The following is a 20662-nucleotide window of genomic DNA, read 5'->3' on the forward strand; positions in this document are numbered from 1 at the left end:
GAGAGGAAGCAGGTAAGAGTTTTGTTGTGTGTAAATAAAGTGTCACTACAAAACACATGACAACGTGATAGTATTAACAATAACACAGAATTACCAAACAGATGTCATCCAAAACACATCAGATAAAAACACAGCAAGCAAAATGCTGTTTTTCATATTATGTTGTAATGTCATTTGATTTGTTTTTAAAGTAAATTAAGATATTATCAATGTAATGGCGCAGCTATAATGCCAGTGTTATATAAATGTAGGCTACTGTATGTGGGTGTAATGTACGTCATGTACACAAATCTTCATTTGGTTTTCACTGAGTCATGATTTCTGAATGTGAAATTAGACTGATATCATCATGAACTTCATATTTATGTCGCCCTCTGGTGGCTGCTCAAGAAATGAAGAGATTAGATTGAGTGTTTATTTATTGATGGACTCCAGGTAACTTCAGAGTGCTAAATTTTAACTTCATAATGTTGTAAGCGATGTGCTTAAAAGTGATCTGTCTTTGTCAAAAGTTGTTGATATTAGGTCTATGTATTGATTCAAACTGGTTAAAGTTTAGGGACAGTGCACATTAATAGACATTTCTGGCTGATTTTCAGACGCAGTCCCAGGGCAACTACAAAAGACATATAAAATGTATTAAAAGAGGAACAGCAATATTCTATACATAGAAGATCACAGTTCAAAAGAAAAGAAAATCCTTTAAAACAAGGAGAACAATACATAAAGTACAAAACAAAGCATGCTTCAGGTTACAGTGTGGTCACACACTGACTGTCTTTTAAGGCAGTTGATTGTTTGTGATAGGAAATCATTTTCAGTTTGAGAATGAGGATTTATGTACTTCCCTGCAGAGAGGAAATCTAAAATAGTGATGATGAGATGTGGACGATTGCATGTTGGCATGTCAGTGTTTTTACTAGCAAGAGAAGTAATAAACTGAACTTCTCTCACGGCAAGAGATAAAAGATGGTAAACAAGCCATTGTGTTGATGTCATTAGTGTGTGTGTGATGTGTTTATATTGTTTTTGATAAAGTGACTGATAATGACGTTAAAGTTAACAACCTAATCTTAATATAATTTTAAGTTACCACTGCTCATACCAACAACAGCACTATATGACTGTTACTATTACATTACCACTACAATATAAGTACTTTTACTAGACCATTGTAGCCTAAACTAGTCTGCAGTGCCCATGGGCTTTTATGCAAATACACAAAACTCAGCAAGAAAAAACACACAAACCAGCATAAAACACAAAACCCAATGACAAAAAACATGTACAACAGCATAAAACACCAAACTCAACACCAAAAAAGAAAAAAAAGAGAAAATACACAAAACCCAACAACAAAAAATAAATAGTGATACAAGTGAAGTACCATAAAACTTAATGACAAGCACCATCATTCATGACTACATGTCTGATCCCTGTTTAAAAAGGTTTTTCAATTTGAGTTTAATATGATCCTGCTTGTGAGCCATAATTAATTCCATATATTGATCCTCTAAGCAGAGCAGGAGAATCCTCACAGCCTGATTTACTGAGCCAGAAGTCCTGGGAGGCACCACCGTGTCACTGAGCACCTTAGGAGCCTGGTTATTGAGCCTCCCATCGATAAGCTTTATTCTAGCAAATTGAATTTAATGATCACAAACATGGCAGTGCTTCCATATGCAAAATGTTAATCTCATGGTTATATATCATCTGAAGAGGCTGGATTGTTGTAGAAGCTGCTTCTGGATGAGGAGTTACATAATGGCTTAAATGTGAAAAGTGCATGGAATGCATAAAACTATTTGCAGCACAAAATGGTAAACAGTCTCCAAAGAGTTTAAATATATGCTGTGTTTACAACCTTTCTTACGATTTTATGTGTGTGTTTCTCAAATTTAAAGTGAGAATCTAACATAAGACCAAGATATTTCACTTCAGAAACCTGTTCTATACACACTATACACCTTTAAATTTAGATTATTAGCTTTTGGCAAGGGCTGAGGACTGGAAGAAAAGCAAACTGACACAACATCAATGTAGTACCACTGCTGTTATAAAATGAAGTCTGCATCAACACCTTGAGAGGAAGAAAGAATGGAAGTATTATTAAGCATCAAAGAACAGAGGCAGGTCCTTGCTTTCATCACACTGTAAATCATTTTAAGCTGGTTCAACCTAAAAATGTAAGTGTGAGTCAACTGAACATATGTTTAATAATTAACAAACAATCAATCAAAGTTGTCTTATAAGTTTGGAAAATGCAAAAAAAAATGAGTTAAGTGAACTTGTGGCAACATTGAAGTTCAGTAAACTTAAAATATTAACTTGAATTAGTGGAATGAATTAACCTCAATCACAGTTTTAGCATTGTTTTCATTATTATGAAAAGAAACAAACATGATTTATCTGTACATGTAGCCCATTAAAGACGGTTTCCATCAGATTTAAGTCAGAACAGTTAAGATAAGATATTCCTTTATTAGTCCCACAGTGGGGAAATTTTCATGTTTCAAGGTTCCAAAATGGTCTGAAAATGAGAAATTTTAAATAAACTTAACTTGAGATTTATAAAACTTATATATTTACATTAAGTTTACTAGAAAAGATACATTGATTCCACAAAATTCTTGTTTGATCTTTTACAGTGCAGTTATCCCCTGTTAAAGAGACAGTTCAACCAAAATCATCAAAAATACATATTTTTCCTCTGGCTTGTAGTGCTATTCATCCATCATTCTTTTTTGTGTGAGTTGCTGAGAAATATCGTCCATAGAGATGTCTGCGCTCTCTCAAATACAATGGCACTCGGCTTTTGGTGCTCAAAGAGCTAAAAGAATACAGTTGAAAACCTCAACACAGAATGACGTCACACAGCAACAACAAACATGGCTGTTACTGGCTTCACAGTGGACCAGTTAGTTCCAAAAAGGGAAGCAACTTTAGTAGTGTGGAAATCCTTTGGTTTCAAAAGATCAGATGTACAATAAACCACAGCTACATGTAAGAAGTGCGTGGAGACTGTAACAGCAAATGGGGGCAAAACAACAAACTAATTTCACCAGCTTAAACAAAAGAATACTCTGAAATGTTGTAATATTATTCTAGGATCGTATCACCCACCTCTGCCAGAAATACTTTGTTTCTAAAGTTGTTTCTTCATGAAAGTGCTCACAACAAGGTCTGTGAATTATCTTGGGTAACCGATGATTGATTTGATGATAATTTCTGGAAAGAAACGTTGCTGTTGAAATTTACTTTTTGCCACTTTAACCAGTTCCATTTAGTTCCATTACATTCAAAAGACAGCAGACATCTCCGTGGCTGATATCTCCAAAACTCAGCAACTCACCCCAAAACTACATGGGTAAATAGCACTACAGACCAGAGGAAAATATCTGTATTTTTTTTTATTTTGGAGCGCCTTGTACCTTTAAGCGTCAAAGAATGGCGGCAGGTTGTTTTCATCAGTTATCCTCTGTCAAAACCACTTTTGGTTTCTCTAGAGTTGAGAAGCCACATCAGACTGACAAACGAACGAACACGAACCACATCACAACATCAAAATGGCATCAAATTTTCATAAACACAAACCTTCAGATAAGATTCTGACAGCACGTGACTCAGCCGTTTGCACTGTGTGTTACCAGTCGATACAACTCAATCCTCAAACCTGTAAAAGCTTGTAATATGTAGTATTTTCCTCCTTTTTAACACCCCCACAGGCCAGCAGCTCCATCCACTTGCCCCCAAGCACTTGAGAAAACAAACACATAATTCTCTCTTATACCCTCTCCCCATCTCTGCCTCTCTCTCTCTCTCTCTCTCTCTCTCTCTCTCTCTCTCTCTCTCTCTCTCTCTCTCTCTCTCTCTCTCTCAGTGTGATCAATTTCTTGACTTCCTCCTTTTGGAGTGGCTCGGCTGAATACCAGAACACAGGATATGCTTCGCAGTGCTCTCAGTTTCACAGCAGCAGCAGAGGCAGCAGAGGCAGCAGAGGCGGCAGAGGCAGCAGCAGCCGAGGAGGACGACACGCTCTGCAGTCAAGATGAGTGCTGGGGACGTGGTCTGTACCGGCTGGCTCATTAAATCCCCCCCGGAGAAGAAACTAAAGAGATTTGTGAGTAGGAGTACACACCGGACGCTTGTTTATGTCCTCTGGCAGCATGTAGGAAAGGCAGGTTGAGCTGCTGAGCCTTGTGATTCGGTATATGTGATGTGGAATGATGATTTAGAAAGATACTGTGGGCTTGTGTGCTTATGTTTAACTGAGCTGCCATTCAATCTCCTTTATATTATCTTCCTCATTTCTTTAATAACGCCTTACTTTAGTGTTTTGGCTTGTGGAGACACTTGATAGTTGTAATAATAATGTAATAAGACGACAATAATGTGTCACAAACTGCAGATGTACTTCAGAAAGATATGGAATTCACTCCTACAGCGAGTGTATACATGAACAGCATACAGACTTCACTGTTTTGTGGTTGTTGGGGTCATGTGATAACTCGTTCTGCTCTGTATGTGTGTGTGTGTGTGTGTGAGTGTGTGTGTTTGTGTGATGAGCGTGTGTATTGTGAAACATGGGAAGTAATGTCAGAGGCAGTCAGACACTTCAGACCTAAGTGGCAAGCAGAAATAGTCCAGCTTTATGATGGCTGTTTGCACTTCCCCTGTACGAATAGAGGAGGAGGAGGAGGTGGAGGAGGAGGCGGTGGAGGGACATTTGTCAACACCAGTGCAGGGAAAGGGTGGGTGGAGGCATGCGTGTGTTGATGGGGGTTCAGGGCGGGAAATAGAAACTTATTTAAGGACACTATGCAAATCTTGTTGTTGAAAGTAAATACATGTTTTTTGACTGTTGCAGTGACAGACACACTATCTGTCCTGTTATTCAAATGTCAAGTGCAGGCACATACCAATATGGAAATTCAGATTATCTTGGTCAGATGTGTCTTGGTCTATGGTGTCAAATGAAATGAAGATCTACAGACTTTAATGTACACCCAAAATGTCCAAAATGGTTCTTCCTGAGGGATTGGGGTTCTATCCAGCACCATTTGCTTTTGAAGAGCAGTTTTTTGTTTTTGTTTTTTTTTAGAAAGGGTTTGTTGATGGTCCTTTATAAGACTAAGCTTTCAATTAAGAACCTTTTTCATCCAAAGAACCCTGATTGGAAGAAAGAGTTCTCTAAGGATAGGGTGTTAAAAGACTCTCAACATTAAATATTTGAATGTTTATGCACATTTCAAAAGGTATTTTAAATCTCTGATTGTGTTTTTGTCTCATCTGTAGAATATAATTCAGTTCTTTGTTGAAACTTTAGAAGGCAAGAGGGTTGCAGGTGAAACTCTTAGAAAAAGTTGATTTTTAGATCCCCCTCGGTGGGTTCTAGATTTAATTTTTTGGAATGTAAAAGGGTTCTCAGTAGAACCCCCTGGATGGGTTATTGTTAGCACCCGTATAAAGTGGAAAGTTTCTGAATAGAACCCAGTGGGCCGTTTTCCACCAAATAAGGTCTGGTTCTCTAATGCTATCTGGACAACACACCCAAATTTCCACCAGTTTTGGGTGGAACCATTGTAATCAAGTCATCACCTTTTCAGGTTCCAAACCAGTTCATTTTTGGTGATAATGCTCAGAACAGTTCAAAATTAAGCACACAGACCTAAAACAGGGCTGGCTCCATGTAGAAAAGGTCTTTCTGGGAGGATTCTGGGTGGAACCATGGCACCATAGAAGGGTTCTCTGTAAAACCGCTCATGGGAGTTATGGGTGGAACCTTTCACAGATGGTTCTAAGTACAACCCATTATATTAGGTTCTACATAGACCCCCCTGAACAAGCTCTATGTAGAACCTTTATAAAGGGTTCTAGCAGGAACCAAATAGGGTTCTCCTATGGGGACAAGCTGAAGAACCCTACATGGTTCTAGTTGGCATCTTTCTTTCTAAGAGTATATGGTTCTGTGGGGGTGTTTGTTTAGTTGCTGTATTGCTGAGTTTGGATGCTTGGTTTTACTTTGACACCAAGTGAAGCCTGCCTTGAATCAGGACTTTTTCATAGCCGCCACATTGATTTGAATTAGCTGAGTAAACACAGGTGTCACCAATGACACTAATTAAGGTTCCATTGGATTTAGTGTAGCACGTCTTCCCAGTGAATAGCAGCTGACTGCAACAGAACCTTAATTAGTATCATTGGTAACACCTGTGTTATATTATATATGCTAATATTAGCTCTTACCTCACACAGTGTTAGTGTTTTTATGGTGTTTTTGTCTGTTTATTTTTTTCATGCTAATTTTGACAAAATGTACTAAATACTATAAAAGCTTTTTGTCACTGCTTTACATAGAACTTCATGAAAATACCACCGTCCATGCCCCGAGGTCACACAGTAATTGGAAAATATTGAAAGAGACATTGATTAAACGCTGTATTTAGACATCTAAGATAACATACTAAGTATTGTTAATGCTAAAATGCTAAGATAGATATGAATGAATAAAGACTCTTTTCACAATTCAAAATCAGCCATTTTAACACAAAATAGCAGGGTTAATATTTAACTAATTAAAGTCAAATGGCACAGCACCTTAATAAGCATCATTGGAAACACCCGTGTTTACATTGCTATTTCATATCAGAAGGCTGCTGTGGAAAAGTACTATTGTTAACATCTTAACCAGCGGAGGGATAGGTCTTTTTAATTGAAAATATTGTGACGTCTTTTTAATTGAACACATTTACAGGAAAGGCTCAGGAGTAAATAATATGATTAATGATAGCTGGATTCCATTTAGCTGCTTCAGTTTCAGGATCCTGGTATAGTAAATGCTGGCTCACTTTCATACTGTCATACTTGGACACTTGAATAGAACAGAGTCATTGTCAATATTTTTAGTATGCTTTCCCTACTATGACAAGTCAAAACGTGTCCTGTGAAAGAGGCCTATTATGTACTAAAGCAAGCCAAATTTTACATATATAGCCCCATATCACAAATTACAATTTGCCTCAGGGGGGTTTACAGTCTGTACATTATATTTTATTCCGTTTCTGTTTCTGTATTATTCTGTTCATCACTAACAAACACACACACAAGAGCATTTTAATGTTGTAGTTTGTCAATGTGGAGCCAATTTTAGATGCTTTCTTTGCTACCGGGTTTATTAGTAGTAAAGTACTGGTTGTCATCATATACAGTATGCACATTGTATATTTTTTATTTAAAAAGTAACTACTTACTTTTACTGTAAAGTAAATGAGTGGAGTAAAAAGTACAACATTTAACTCTGAAATGTAATGGAGTCAAAGTATAAAGTAGTATAAAATGGAAAGAGTCAAGCAAAATTGTAAAATTCTACTTCAGTACAGTATTTGTTTAAATGTAATCAGTTACTTTTCAACTCTGCACTTGGAGAAACATACATCTTAGTCTATAGGTAACCAAAAGATTGGAAGTCCCCTTTAATAAAAACAGTAAAAATTTCTGAAGTGCTCTTTATTTGGTTTCTATTTTTCTGAAAGAGCAAAATATATAAAGAACAGGCAAACGAAAAAACAAAAAAAACACCTGGATCAGTTTCTACATTCACCATCTACTTCTGTTCAATGTCTGCTGGATATACAAAACAACTTATTTTCGTTTAGCTCAAACTTTTCACATTCAAAACATGTATAGGATCAAATTGCCATCTGTTTAGTTACGGTTTCCTCTCAAATGTGGCAGGGTTATTGGCAGTAAGTGTGGCGTGTCTAACCATTTCCTGGTAAAAAAAAAACACACGAATTACCAACTGACTTGAGCAGGAGCAGATTACCCACATGCAAAAAGTTCTCACACCACAGAAACTTCAGGAGAGGGAGGAGGCTTCGCTCTGACTCTACAGACAAAGCCACAAAACCAAGTGTGATCACAATATCAACATCTAGACTAGTATTAGTATTCTTACGAAGTTTTTAAATCATTACTATTTTTAAATATAAAATGTGACACCTACATGACTAGGCTGACTTGCAGTGAGGGCTCAGGTGTTACATATTCCAAGTAGATATTTGGAGTTATAAATACCTGTTTACAGTTTCAGTATTATGTTTTCAGTAAAAAAAAGTACAGCCCAAATATTATATAAATACCTCTTTCGTTGTGTTAGACATTTTCTGCTAAATACAGTGAACTTCCTCTTCTCTGTACTTCTGGGAAATTTGAGTTGAAGTTCCGCTTACTGACCATATCAAAAGCAAAAAAAATGAGTCTAAAGTTGCTAAGTTAGCTGTTGTGAACAGGAGCTGTGATCTAATTCCCATGACTGGTCGTGACTAATCAAACAGTGGCGGAGGGGGAAAGGGGAGACGTTAGGATTATGCAGTACTATGAATAATATTACAGTGTGAGGATAAGGTCCAACCTCAAAACCACGATGAACTGTTTGTTCCTTTCTCCTGCAGGCATGGAGGAAACGCTGGTTTGTGCTCCGAAGAGGTCGCATGAGTGGTAATCCTGATGTGCTGGAGTACTATCAGAGTAAGAACTCCAAAAAGCCAATCCGCATCATTGACCTGAAAGAGTGTGAGGTTGAAATGCTGAACGGGCAACTCAGGATAAAGCGAGACTTCCACGGGAAGCACCTCTTTGTGGTGAAGACCTCATCTCGTGTTTTTTACCTGGTGGCCAAAACTGAGGAAGAGATGAACAGCTGGATCAGCAGCATCAGTCAGATCTGCCAGTTCGGGAGCCTGGAGGATCCAGGTAATCATAAAGATTTGAAGGCCCAGTGTGTAAGATTTAGTGACACCCTAACTGTAATCAAATGAATACCGCTCACCTCACCCTCCCCTTCCAAGCATGTAGGAGAAACTAACATACTTATGAATATGATATTTAACATTTGTATTCGTATTAAAGCTGCATTTAGCAAGACTTTTCCCACAGAAAAAAAAACAAAAAACAAAACAGAAGGTAATTACTGGCTGCAGTTCAGTAGTTTCACTGCTGGTCCAGAAGAAATTGGTGTCGCTCATTCCCACAAAGGAAGTGGTGACCTGAAAATCAAACCTGAGAATGAGGTCAAAACAAAGTGTTTATTTGGTGCGGTTGGTTTAAAGTACAAGCATCAACAGAATAGAATGTACATCTACACTTTACTGACAACTCACATGATCTGGAAGAATTAAAATACTTTAAATTGTTATTTCTTGCTGCAAAAACATCCAACTGTGGGTTAATTATTTCTTTTCTCAACCTTTATTATGTAGCTGAGTAAAACAATAAATAGCTCCTAAACACAAAAACACCAAAGATAAATTTACATAAAAGTGATAACAAGAAGTAAAAACAAAAAGAAAGAAAGAAAGAAAGAAAGAAAGAAAGAAAGAAAGAAAGAAAGAAAAGCCACAATAAAATTTTAAGAATAAATAAAAAAGTTAAAATTTAAGGTGTATGAATTAGCTAAAACAGAAACACTGGGAAGTAAAAATGTGATACAATTGAAGATTTAAATTATTGTATGGATAAAAATGAGGAAAGCTTTAAGTTGTTCTGCATGTTGTTCCACGCTGCAGGTGCACAATATGAAAAATTGGATTTCCCAAACTCAAAAAACAGTAAGGTAAAAACAGCTATTAGCTGCAAGTCAGCATTGATGTTATGTAAGGAAATAAAAGGCTAATAGAACTTAAATAAATAAATAAATAAATAAAACCAAGTGTCTTTCACGCCTTACTGAAAGAGATAATTACTACAAACTCACGTTGCGCTACTTCATTTTATACATTTATAAAAATAGTGCAGTGCTTGTTCAGAGTGCATGGCAGTTCGGAGCGATTTGATTGCTTGATCCCTTGACATGTTGCTTGTGCTGTTGTTGAGAGCTGTGGGACTACTTTCAGCATTCTCAAGAACTGAAACAGAATTCTCGATTGACTTCACACTTGACACTGGGTCGCCAGCAAGATGCCCAGCAAGTGTGAAGTTGAACTGATGAACAGTTCTCGAGATATGCTGAGGACAATCATACACACATACATACATACATACCACTTAAGCAAACGTTGAGGGCCAGCTGTAGCAAAACTGTATGAAATACCAAAAAATAACTTTTCCTGGCTTTTATTAGACACTGTGTGAAGCTAATCACATCAACGGTTGTCATTGTCATTGACATTTGAAGGACATACATACATAAAGACAGACAGAGATTTTTCCTCTTAGTTTGATTAAATTACACACAAAACATCTAGAATTTCTCCACAATTTCCTAGGGTTGAGTATTTTACATTATTTTTAACAAAGTGGTATAGTATGTGTTTTTTCTACATTTAAAAGCACCTGATGGAAAATTTAAAGAGAAAATCAAGATTTGATAAAGTAAGTTGCGATCTGCCTGACTGATCCATTCTGGTGGAGCAGCAAATAAAAACACAAATTTGAATCGGATGAAAATAAGTTAATAATAATACGTTTTTACCCAGTGTGTTTGCCACAGAGCTGTGGTCTGTTCAGGCAGATAAATGCCTCTTTAGCTGAGCTCCTAAACCCACACACAATCTCACATTATAAGATTGTGGTGAAAACCATTTGATACAAATCTGAACAAGAAGTAAATGTTGCATTAATTTAAACTACAGTTCTTCCAGTTTAGCAATGTACATGTAGTGACTGGAAGACAAAACATGGCCTCATATGTTATCACAAATCAGACTCTTGTCTGCGTGCAGAAGATGTTTATACCAGTTCAGAGTTGTGTTGTTGCTACTTGCCTGCCTGATGTTGCAGCTGTATCAGAGGAGATAACAGCAGATCAACGGGGAGCTGAGGTCATATTCAAATTACCAGATAAATAATTAGAGTTTTGTACTTCCATCACACATCACTTCAATCAACATGCTTTTGGATTCCCGAGAATTAAATATCATCTTTTGTAGGCTGACTTTATGTCATTAAGTCCTGTTTTTACTGCCTGTTATTGGTCTGTGATTACTGTACTATATTTTTGTGAGGAGACGTAAAGACATGTCTGTTAGAGCGCTGTCATCTGTGTGAAAGAGATAGAGCAACAGCACTATGCTGCTGATATGCCACTTTGCATGTTACTACAAATCACATTATGCTCTCAGAAAAACACGCACAAGATATTGATTCTAACGCAAAATGCGTGTACTCCACATACTAAACACTGTGATAGGGATTTGTTGCTGTATTTTGTTTAAAATTTAAGTAGAAAGTTATATTATTTTTTATCTTTATTCAACATCTTCAAATAACAAATAGGCAGTCTCATTTTATACTCCTCTGACAACAAAATACATTAAAATAGACAAACAAAACAAGAATTAAACAAATCAATACATTACATTTACCTTTAATCAGGATATTATTACACAAAAATGCACCGTCATTGTTTTGCATAAAAAGACAGAAGTGAATATCAAAAGATGTTTCTGACATACAAACATTACTATTTACATTAAATCTTACCCATAAGAATTCACTGCATTGGTTAAATGAACATCTTTATATTAGGTAATAAAGGAAATGTCATTGTTTCAATTAAGGGTTTGTAGGATAGCAGTAGATCCTGGTGTCTAGACCTCTAAAGAGTTCTGTGCATTGGCACCTCATAACTTTTGCAAAGGCATATAAAAGATCCTTCTGTGCCGACAAGCAAATACAAACATCTCTTAAGTGTAGCAAATCTTTCATGAGAACATGCAGAGACTTTTGGTTCTGCAGGGAAAGCCTTGACTCAGTGGCCTTGAGTGAAATGGAATGAGACAAATTTCTGAACGAGGGCCAATCTCGACTAAAAGATTGAAGAATATATAAACAAAGGGGGGAACAGGCTCACATGTGTCTTCTTTCAACGTGCCTGCAGAAAATACCATTCCTCTTTTCAAATCCACCTGCTCCTTTTATTATAATGTGAGTGCGGGCTGGGAGAAAACTGTGTGTGTGTGTGTGTGTGTGTGTGTGTGTGCTTGTGTATGGTTTCCTCCCTTCAGCTAGTCTTTGGTGTCAGCATGATGGCAATTTTATTATCACTCCTTAGTGCTTGGAACATTTCAGAAACTACATGCCCTCTGTCCCTCCCTGCTTGTTCTCAACAGAGAGCTCAGAAGAAGGCTTTCCTCAAACCCCCACCTCCCTGCAGCCGTCACCTGACAGCTCAGACCGGGCGTCTGTGTCAAGCCAGGTAGATTCCAGTTATCCACTGGACTACCTCTTTCTCTCACAGTGTGAGACAGGGAGTGCAAGCATGAGTAGGTACGTACAATCTGAAAACCTTAAAAGGGTAACTAAGGTATTTTTCAACCTGAACCCTATTGTCCAGTGTTTTTGTGTCTAGATGACTAATGGGACGAACATTTTTTGAAAGTGGTCCAGTATTGAGGGAGAGGGCCTATGATACAAAACACGGGAAAATAGGGTCCAGGTTGAAAAATATTGAAGTTACCCTTTAACACATAATGCAATTATGGCAGTAGTTAATGTTTAATATGTATGTTTTTGTGTTTTCTAATTTTTGTAGACTTGACAGCTTTTCGAACTCTGAGATCTCTCTGGAGCAGAAGTCATCAGAAGATGCCGTCAAAGATATTGTCCCCTCGCCTCTTTACACCGATTCCTCTTCATCCTCCATCTCTCATGCTAGTGCAAGCCCATCCCTTTTCCTTCACGGGAAGTTTACTAACCCTCCTTTCAGCGCTCCATGTACCTCCATGGCTTTGCCGTCATCGTCTTCCTCACCACTACGTAACTGTGCCACAAGTGTCTTCCAGTTTGACAAACCTTATTCTTCTGCATCGTTTGATACAACGAGTGACAGACTAACGCCTCCTCCGCTGCCACCCAAGCCCAATCACTCATCAGAGCAGCTCATTGATGAAGGAGCTCATAGACCAAGGCCAATGAGTGCACGGCATTTCTCAAACCACAGTGCTTTATTCCCCCGGAGGACCTCTTTGTCAAGCCTGGACCATTTCAGAATAGGTATGTCCTCAACAGAAAAGCAGCCTCACAATATCCATCATACAAAAACTGAATTAACCGTAATCCTGGTGCTATCATGATGGGGCAGCATATGATTAATGTTCTCAGTAGCTGATTGTAACAGCTGAGAATGTAAACCAGTGTCATTTCAAATAATATATTGTCTTTTTCAGGAGATGCTGATAGATCAATGAGGAACAGGAGGCAGAGTCTCAATTTGGTAAGATAATCAGCAGCAGCAGAACATAAACACTACACAAGATCTTGCTGAAAAATTATTATTATTAATTATTATTATTAAAAAACGTATTTCATTTGGTAAATACATAAACAGACACAGTAAGCTCCCAGAGTATCATCTGGAGCTGGGACTACAGCCAGGAGATGGTTAACCTAACCTGTTATAGGCCTAACTGGGATGTTTGCTTGTTTCCTGACAACCTCATGGTCATGTCACTCTACTGCTGTTGGATCTGTCAGCTGCATTTGACACAGTTCACCACAAACCGTGTTCGATCTGCAGAGTCCCTCTCAGTCCTTAAGAGAAGACTGAACACCCAGCTCTTTCATGAACACCTTTGCATTTGATTTACTGCACAATCTTATGCACTCTGTGCACATTGCTACTAGCACTGCCTGCAGGCCCCTCGTCCTCTCAGATTGAATTTTTGCTTCATGGCACTTACTCATGTTGTTGTCTCCTGACCAGATCCTTGCTTGTGTTGTATCAGCTCTCAGATGGATGTCGCTTTGGATTAAAGCATCTGCTAAATGAAATTATAAGATTGTAAGATGTCACTGTGTTTGACACATAACGACACAGAACAGAACATTACTCCCACTACTTGTCATTTTTACATATAACGCGTTAATTAATGAGCTTAAGAGGTGCTGGTAAGCAGATTTTGTCTTTGTGCTAAGCTAAGCTAAGCTAAGATAACCATCTGTTTGCTTGAGCTTCATGTTTAACGTATAGACTTGAGAATGGTTTCAATCTTCTCATTTAACTGTCATTTCCTTTAAGCAAAGGTGGAACCATGTCTTTGTTTTGCAATTCAAAAGTCCCAAGTCATGTCGGAGTTTCGAGTCCTAAACAAGTCATAATGCTCTTTTCACGAAATGTAATGCTATTTTACAACAGAGCCTCACCTTACTGTTCTTTGTGTAACTTCAAATGTTAAACAAAGTTTGAAGTTGTTATGTCTCTGCCTGTAATTTTTGACCCTCTTGCTTTCTATACTGCAATTTAAACATTGACCACTGCATATTTTTTTGAAATAAACAAAATTATCGTTGGTATCATTTTTCCAACTGGTGCTCAGTGACACAACATTAGTTCTCCATGGTTCTCTCCTGCAACTTGATCGGAGACTGTCAGGTTGGTTCAAACAAAGTGTTCACTTGCTGGCAATGAAGAGCATAACATTAGGTGATTCAGGAAATTAAGAGAAATTAATTGATTTGTAGCACCTTTTTTAAATTCCATACTGAAATCTTAGTCCAGAGTCATCAGTGTTAAAGAGGTGCAAGTTGGGAGTTACAAGTCTTTTTTTATTTTGTCAAATCGAGTCTAAAGTTATCAAATTTGTGACTTGAGTCCCCAAGTGGTGGTATAATTTTCCTGCAAATAAAAATACATGCCATCTGAATAATTTAAAAGATGCTTTACACATACACAAATTCTACACACAGTGACAAATGTTCCAGTTGTAACAAAATGACAATACAGTGCACACGTCTGATCTCATTATGCTTTGTCTTTTAACAGCCTTGTTTAAATACCGTACGAGTTCAAAGCTACCAGGATGAGTCATATGTCCCCATGGCGTCCCCTTCTCCCACTGTTACCACTATTGAATGTGATGGTTACATCCCCATGAGCCCCAGGACATTCAGCTTCCTCAATACAAATGGCAATGTTGAGTCCTCCAAGACTCTCAGCCCACTGTGTCAACCTGGAGATATCACACCGCCTCCAATTCACCGGCATCTTAAGCCTCGCTTGAGGAGAGGTGAGAGTCATGGCAACGCTGATTGGTTCATGTTAAATATTTCTGCTCAATCTTTGGCCGGGGGTCTTCATGATGTGTTTGTCTGCAAGCTAATTCACACATACAGTAATACTCATTTGCAACGCTGCTAATCATAAGTAGCAGGATTCATGCAAATATCAGATACACACTTTTTTTTTCACTCAGTGATCTTTACTTCGTGCCACTGAAAGCTGGCCTTTACATGGCACATCAGAGAATTACAACCAATCCAATAACTTTGTCCTTTCTTGGTTCACAGCCCGACCTCCACCTCTTGACTTGAGAGGCCTCTCTACAATCACAGAATGTCCTACTCATCTACCTTTGAGCAGAGCAATGACTGAATCATGGTGAGAGAAAAAAGTCTCCTTTTTTGCAAAGTCTTTCCTTGACATCATGTTTATCTCCAGCACAGGACCTGAATGTAATAATAAAATAAACATGACCATGTTAAAGTTGCAATTATGACCAAATCCTGATGTTTGAACACAACATATGTGAGCTAAATTCACTGTGTTTTATGTGACAGCATCTAATGATGTTAAAAACTAGATTTAGATGTTGTCTAGTGATCATCCCTGCATTAACACATCTAATGCCCATCGGTTATGGGTTTGCCATCTTGTTCACAATTAGATCTCATTAAAATTCAGATTTTACCTCGCTTATAAACATACTTAAGCAGCTAGTATCCTTTATCTCTGTTTCTCTCTGTAAAACTTCATATTTGGTTGCTGATCTGACATAAATTCTTCCCATTTTGTGTTTTTATTGTAATTTGCAGTTTTTCAGTGAAGTGTTTACCTCCTGAAAGAAGACTTGAGAATGGGGACAATTCAAGAGATGATGACACAAATTGCACTGGAATGGTAATTTTTTTTTTATTTACAGTAGTGAAAACACATTTTAAACAGTACATATGTGTTTTATAGGCTGATCCAACCATCCAGTTTAGGAAAATAAAGATAACAAAGATGTTCCCATTCTAATTTATTTTTCTTATGCCTGACACTAATATGGAAAGTTTCTTTATTCCTAACATTTCAACTTTATTCCTGATCTTTCAACTATTTCGTCTAAATGCAAAATTTAAAAAAAATCTTCCTCTTAATACCCTTCCATACTTTCATGACCTAAAGAAAAGCTGGATTTAATTGATATTTACTTTGTTAAAACCCCAGACATAATTGATAATAACTGATCATTGAAAGTACCTCAGATGGCATTGTACTTCATTGTACTCACCTTTTCACCTCAATTTGTCATGTAGCTTGTATCAATGGGTGAATCATCCTCTTTTCACTTACAAGTGGGGCTCAAATTTGTCTTTTTTTAATGAGTGGAACATTATGGAGCTTTACTTCACAAAATGTAAATCCATGTGATCACATGTTTTGGGCAGATCCACTCTGCAATATAACACTATAGCAACTTTATATATATCCATCATGTGGGCAGAAATCTCAAACCACTTTAATATCAACAGTATGTAGCCAAAACCTTTTCTAAATAATTCTGGACCTCACTCTACTTGTTTTTGTTTTACAAAACACTAAAAAAGAATAATGTATGACAATCTTGTAGTTATGAGAACCTTTCCGGGTATAAATATGTGCTCAAATCTCCACACAGTGAAGAATTTGGGTGTGGAAGGTGACTACGCATTTCTAAAATATTCTGTACTTGCATTGGGGACCTTCCAGAGTGTGAAACAGCATGATGTCGTACAAGACTATTCCTGGAAAGTGTGCATATTTAATTGATTTCTGAGAAGAAACTGTTAAGAAAACCGTATTAGTCATGTATTGGTGAGCTGGGCTTTCCTGATGTACGAAAACCATGCTGACAGACAGGCATCAAGTGGCTAGAATCTGGACTCAAACAGCTTCTTGTATTTCCCTAAACTCAATCTGAAAATGAACGGTCTAAAGCCTGCTTCTCATTTACTCAGTGATTTACTAATAAAGCAGCACATGTGAAATAAGACTGACACATGGCTGGTCGCCAGCTTAAACACTATGTAGTTGTTTAATGCAACAGCTGTTACAGGGTCCACACGATCAGTGACTTTTTGTGTTGCTCACTCCTCACCACTGGAAAGCCAGGCTATTAAGAGTGATGCAGACAAAGAAAGAAAGTGCTCATGGCCAAAAATGTCAATGTGATACAAACTTGTTCCTCTACAATTTACGGTTAATACTGCAGACTGGAGTTTCTGTTAACAGTGACAAACGGCTAGATTTGCTTATATTTATAGTAACTCATTATTTGAGATACTAACTAAATATTTTGAGATACAATCAAAAAATAGGTTATATATTAGATAAAATAAAATCACCGTTAACCATTGCTGACTTGCTTGCTTTAACGACTCAGTGTGTAGCCATGGTAACGCAGGTTCGCTAGCAAGCAAATAGCAAGAAATCAATCCTGTTCTAATGAAAAACATTTCAGCTAAAATTAATAATACATTCATCATACTTTAGCACACTTGCCAAGTTAGAATTATTGTGGCTATGTTCAGTTTAATTCTTTCAAAATCAAACAACAAGTTTAATGTTGCAAGAAAACATTAAGAGGTAGCATATCTAAAAAGCAAAGTGTGTGTGATCATTCAGTTATAAACAGTGTGTGCGATTTAGTGGTTGTGCTGGGAGTGTTTTGTGGCCACCATAGTCTTAGGGGTGGCCCGAGATTGATTAAAAATTGACAAAACTGACTTTTTTAGGAATTTCACATATTTCAGATCCATTTACTTGGAGACAGTAATGATTCTGCATCTATTTCTCTCTCTGACAGGAGTCAAGGCAACAGTTTCTCAGTCTCTCTTTTGACGGAGCTGTTCAAACCTGGGCAAGAAGATCGAACCTTGACTATTTGTCACTGGATTTCAATTCTGCATCTCCGTCTCCTGTGCAGAAGGTATGTTCTGATCAGATAAATGACACTAGCTTATAAACAAAACATATTATCCCCCATGCTTCAAAGTGCAGAATCCATGTTTTGCACCACTGTGCTTCTGAATTATCTTAGCTACACAAGACTCTTTGCTTATTATATACTTTTTCTGTCACCCGTCCTACCTACACCACCTAAATGCTACAAGCTTTGGATGTTGCCCACAGATGAATGATCTTTGACACTGTAAAAGGAATTTTCTTTCAACTCACCTCTGCCCAGCCAGCCCACACACAGCAGGCATACATCAGTACAATCACTATCTACTATTAACTCCACTGACCCTGATTATTACTATTCAAATGATCAAATCAGTGTTCACTCCAATGGTAAAAAAAAATGCTACAACTTGCCTCATAAGCTCAGTCTTTGAAGTCTTGTGATATCTACAAGCAGTTGTCAGAAATGCATGATCACAGGGGTGCTCCCAGTTCAGTTGGTAGAGCGTTCGTCCCATATACTGAGGCAGTTGGTCCTCTGCAGCGGTCGCTGGTTTGATTCCCACCTGTGACCCATTTGCTGCATGTCATTCCCCATCTCTCTACCCCCTGTTCTGTCATATCTTCAGCTATCCCTATCTAAAATAAAGGCAAAAGTCCAAAAAATAATCTTTAAAAAAAAAAAAAAAAAAGAAATGCATGATCCACCTTATGATCACATAGATTTCTACAGTACACTGAGGCAGATCAGTATTTTAAGTACATTGGATGAGAAATATATTTACTGTACTAAATCATAAAATGACCTCGATATATCGTCAGAGATTAAGGAAACATGCTAAGTTGACATACCAGCTTTTCCAAGAACCAGCATGTCCTTGTTTGAAATTTCCATTCTGGTCTGGAACAACAGATTTTGTTTGCCCTTTTAAATTAATGCAGAATGTTCACAGAATGAGATAGTGTCTGTTTACAAGACATATCAGATCATGAATAATCTTTTATGAGAAGTACATGTTTATAACAGTTAAACTGAGTCATATGTTAATGTTTTCTGGCAGGCAGTCACTGAACTCCAACTCCAGTGTGTATGTCCAGAGCAGTGGGCTTTTGTTTTGGGGATAGATGGTCTTAGCTTTACATCAACATACAATTGACAGTTATAAACAGCTGATCAACTTACAGTGTAGGACTCGACATCACTTCTAATGATGTTGCACTCGTCTTGTGCTTATGTAGCTTCAATGTCTGCAGTTTGCAGACAACCTGCCTGAGCTTCAGGTCCAGGGGCGAGGGGGCAGGGGGAAAACAACAACAACAAAAAAAATTAATATTATTTTTTGGGCTTTTTGCCTTTAATTATAGTGACAGCTGAAGACATGACAGGAAAGGGGGGTGAAGAGAGAGGGGATGACGCAGCAAATGGGCCGTAGATGGGAGTCAAACCAGCCGCCGCTGCAGAGGACTAACAGTCTCAGTACATGGGGCGCACGCCCTACCAACTGAGCTATAGGGGCGCCCTGAAACAACTAATTTTAACCATAGATCGAATATTAAATAGAGATTCAATCTATTTAATACATTTTTGCTATTTCACTATTTCACGACTGGAATAAAATGTTTGTTTTTTTAAATGCTTCCACATCACGTCACTGTCCCCTCTCTATGTCCAGCAGAAGCCCTTCTTGTCCGATGAGCACAAAGTGGATTATGTGCAGGTGGATGAGAAGAAGACTCAGGCACTGCAAAACACCAAAATGGAGTGGAAGGATGTCCGGCAGTCCAAAACATAAATATGTGATGAAAATATCAGGAACATTTGGTTTTGAGAAAACCAACAATAACACCAGCAAGAAGGATTTACTGTATATGAAGAGGACCAAAAACTATTTAAAAGCACTTTGAAAAACAGTATTCAAATAAAAGCACAAAAGTAAGCAGTTAGATGCTTGTTTGCGGGGTGGAAACACAAAATTGCACTGTAAAAACGTAATTAACTCTCTGTTTATCTCCACTGTAAATAGTACCAGATTGTGCACTGTATCACAATGATTTTTACTGTAGCATTACATTTGACCAAAATTTGAAAAGGGCATCATATTGCTTCATTGTAAAAAAGAAATCTGTTAGACTTGCTGTAAATGTATGTACATATATGGATTGTGACTGTAAAGAAGACAAATATTTTAATGATAAAAATGTTTTTTTTTAATATTTCTCTCCCTCATCATGAATCAAAATGATCCATCCTGAGCTTTGTCCTTCTGCTAAACTTGAAAAACCGTTCCTTCTGTGACCTTAGATGTTTTCATTTGTTTTGGTTCTGTTTAGAGCCACAATGATTAGTCGATTTGTCAATCAGAAGAAAATTAGGTGTCAACTATTGTGATGATTGATTAATCATTTTAGCCATTTTCAAGCAAAAATGTCAAACATTTCCTGGTTCTAGCTTTTTAAATGTAAGGATTTGCTGCTTTTCATTTTTGATAGGAAATGAAGAATCTTCAGGATTTGGATGGTGGGTTGGACAAAAGAAGCCATTTCAAGATGTCACTTGGTTTCTGGGAAATGGTGATGAGAATTTTTCACAGCTTTTTGATATTTTATTGACTAAACGATGAAATCAACCATCGTGAAAATGATTGGCAAATTAATTGATAATGAAAATAATAGACAGTTGCAGCCCTAGTTCTGTGAGAATAACATGTCAATCATAGCCATTTGTTTGCTGTATATCCC

General features: G+C 37.5%; 1 protein-coding gene across 2 annotated transcripts; it reads left to right on the forward strand.

The window, feature by feature from the left end:
• The first annotated feature begins 3978 nt into the window (after positions 1 to 3978).
• Positions 3979 to 20626, forward strand: gab3 (GRB2 associated binding protein 3). 2 transcript variants are annotated; one of them, XM_084730919.1, is made up of 10 exons: positions 3979 to 4120; positions 8454 to 8754; positions 12111 to 12267; positions 12533 to 12993; positions 13167 to 13213; positions 14762 to 15005; positions 15286 to 15376; positions 15811 to 15895; positions 17826 to 17948; positions 19597 to 20626. In XM_084730919.1, exons 1-10 carry the CDS (start codon positions 4049 to 4051, stop codon positions 19714 to 19716), a joined length of 1701 nt encoding a protein of 566 aa, XP_084587045.1. In that variant the 5' UTR covers positions 3979 to 4048; the 3' UTR covers positions 19717 to 20626. The 2 variants fall into 2 exon arrangements, with proteins under 2 accessions (XP_084587045.1, XP_084587044.1); XM_084730918.1 differs by having other exon boundaries at positions 4034 to 4120; positions 19600 to 20626.
• The last annotated feature ends 36 nt before the right edge of the window (positions 20627 to 20662 follow it).

The sequence above is a fragment of the Lutjanus erythropterus genome, chromosome 11, assembly GCF_056507025.1.
Source record: "Lutjanus erythropterus isolate fLutEry1 chromosome 11, fLutEry1.hap2, whole genome shotgun sequence".
In the NCBI taxonomy this organism is placed as follows: Eukaryota; Metazoa; Chordata; class Actinopteri; order Lutjaniformes; family Lutjanidae; genus Lutjanus; species Lutjanus erythropterus.

Excerpts from the sequence above, each read along its gene's own strand:
- gab3 (XM_084730919.1), top strand. The coding sequence starts at position 4,049 with ATGAGTGCTGGGGACGTGGTCTGTACCGGCTGGCTCATTAAATCCCCC. Across the intron at positions 12,268-12,532 it reads GGGAGTGCAAGCATGAGTAG|ACTTGACAGCTTTTCGAACT; the intron begins GTACGTACAATC and ends TAATTTTTGTAG. Across the intron at positions 15,896-17,825 it reads ACACAAATTGCACTGGAATG|GAGTCAAGGCAACAGTTTCT; the intron begins GTAATTTTTTTT and ends TCTCTCTGACAG.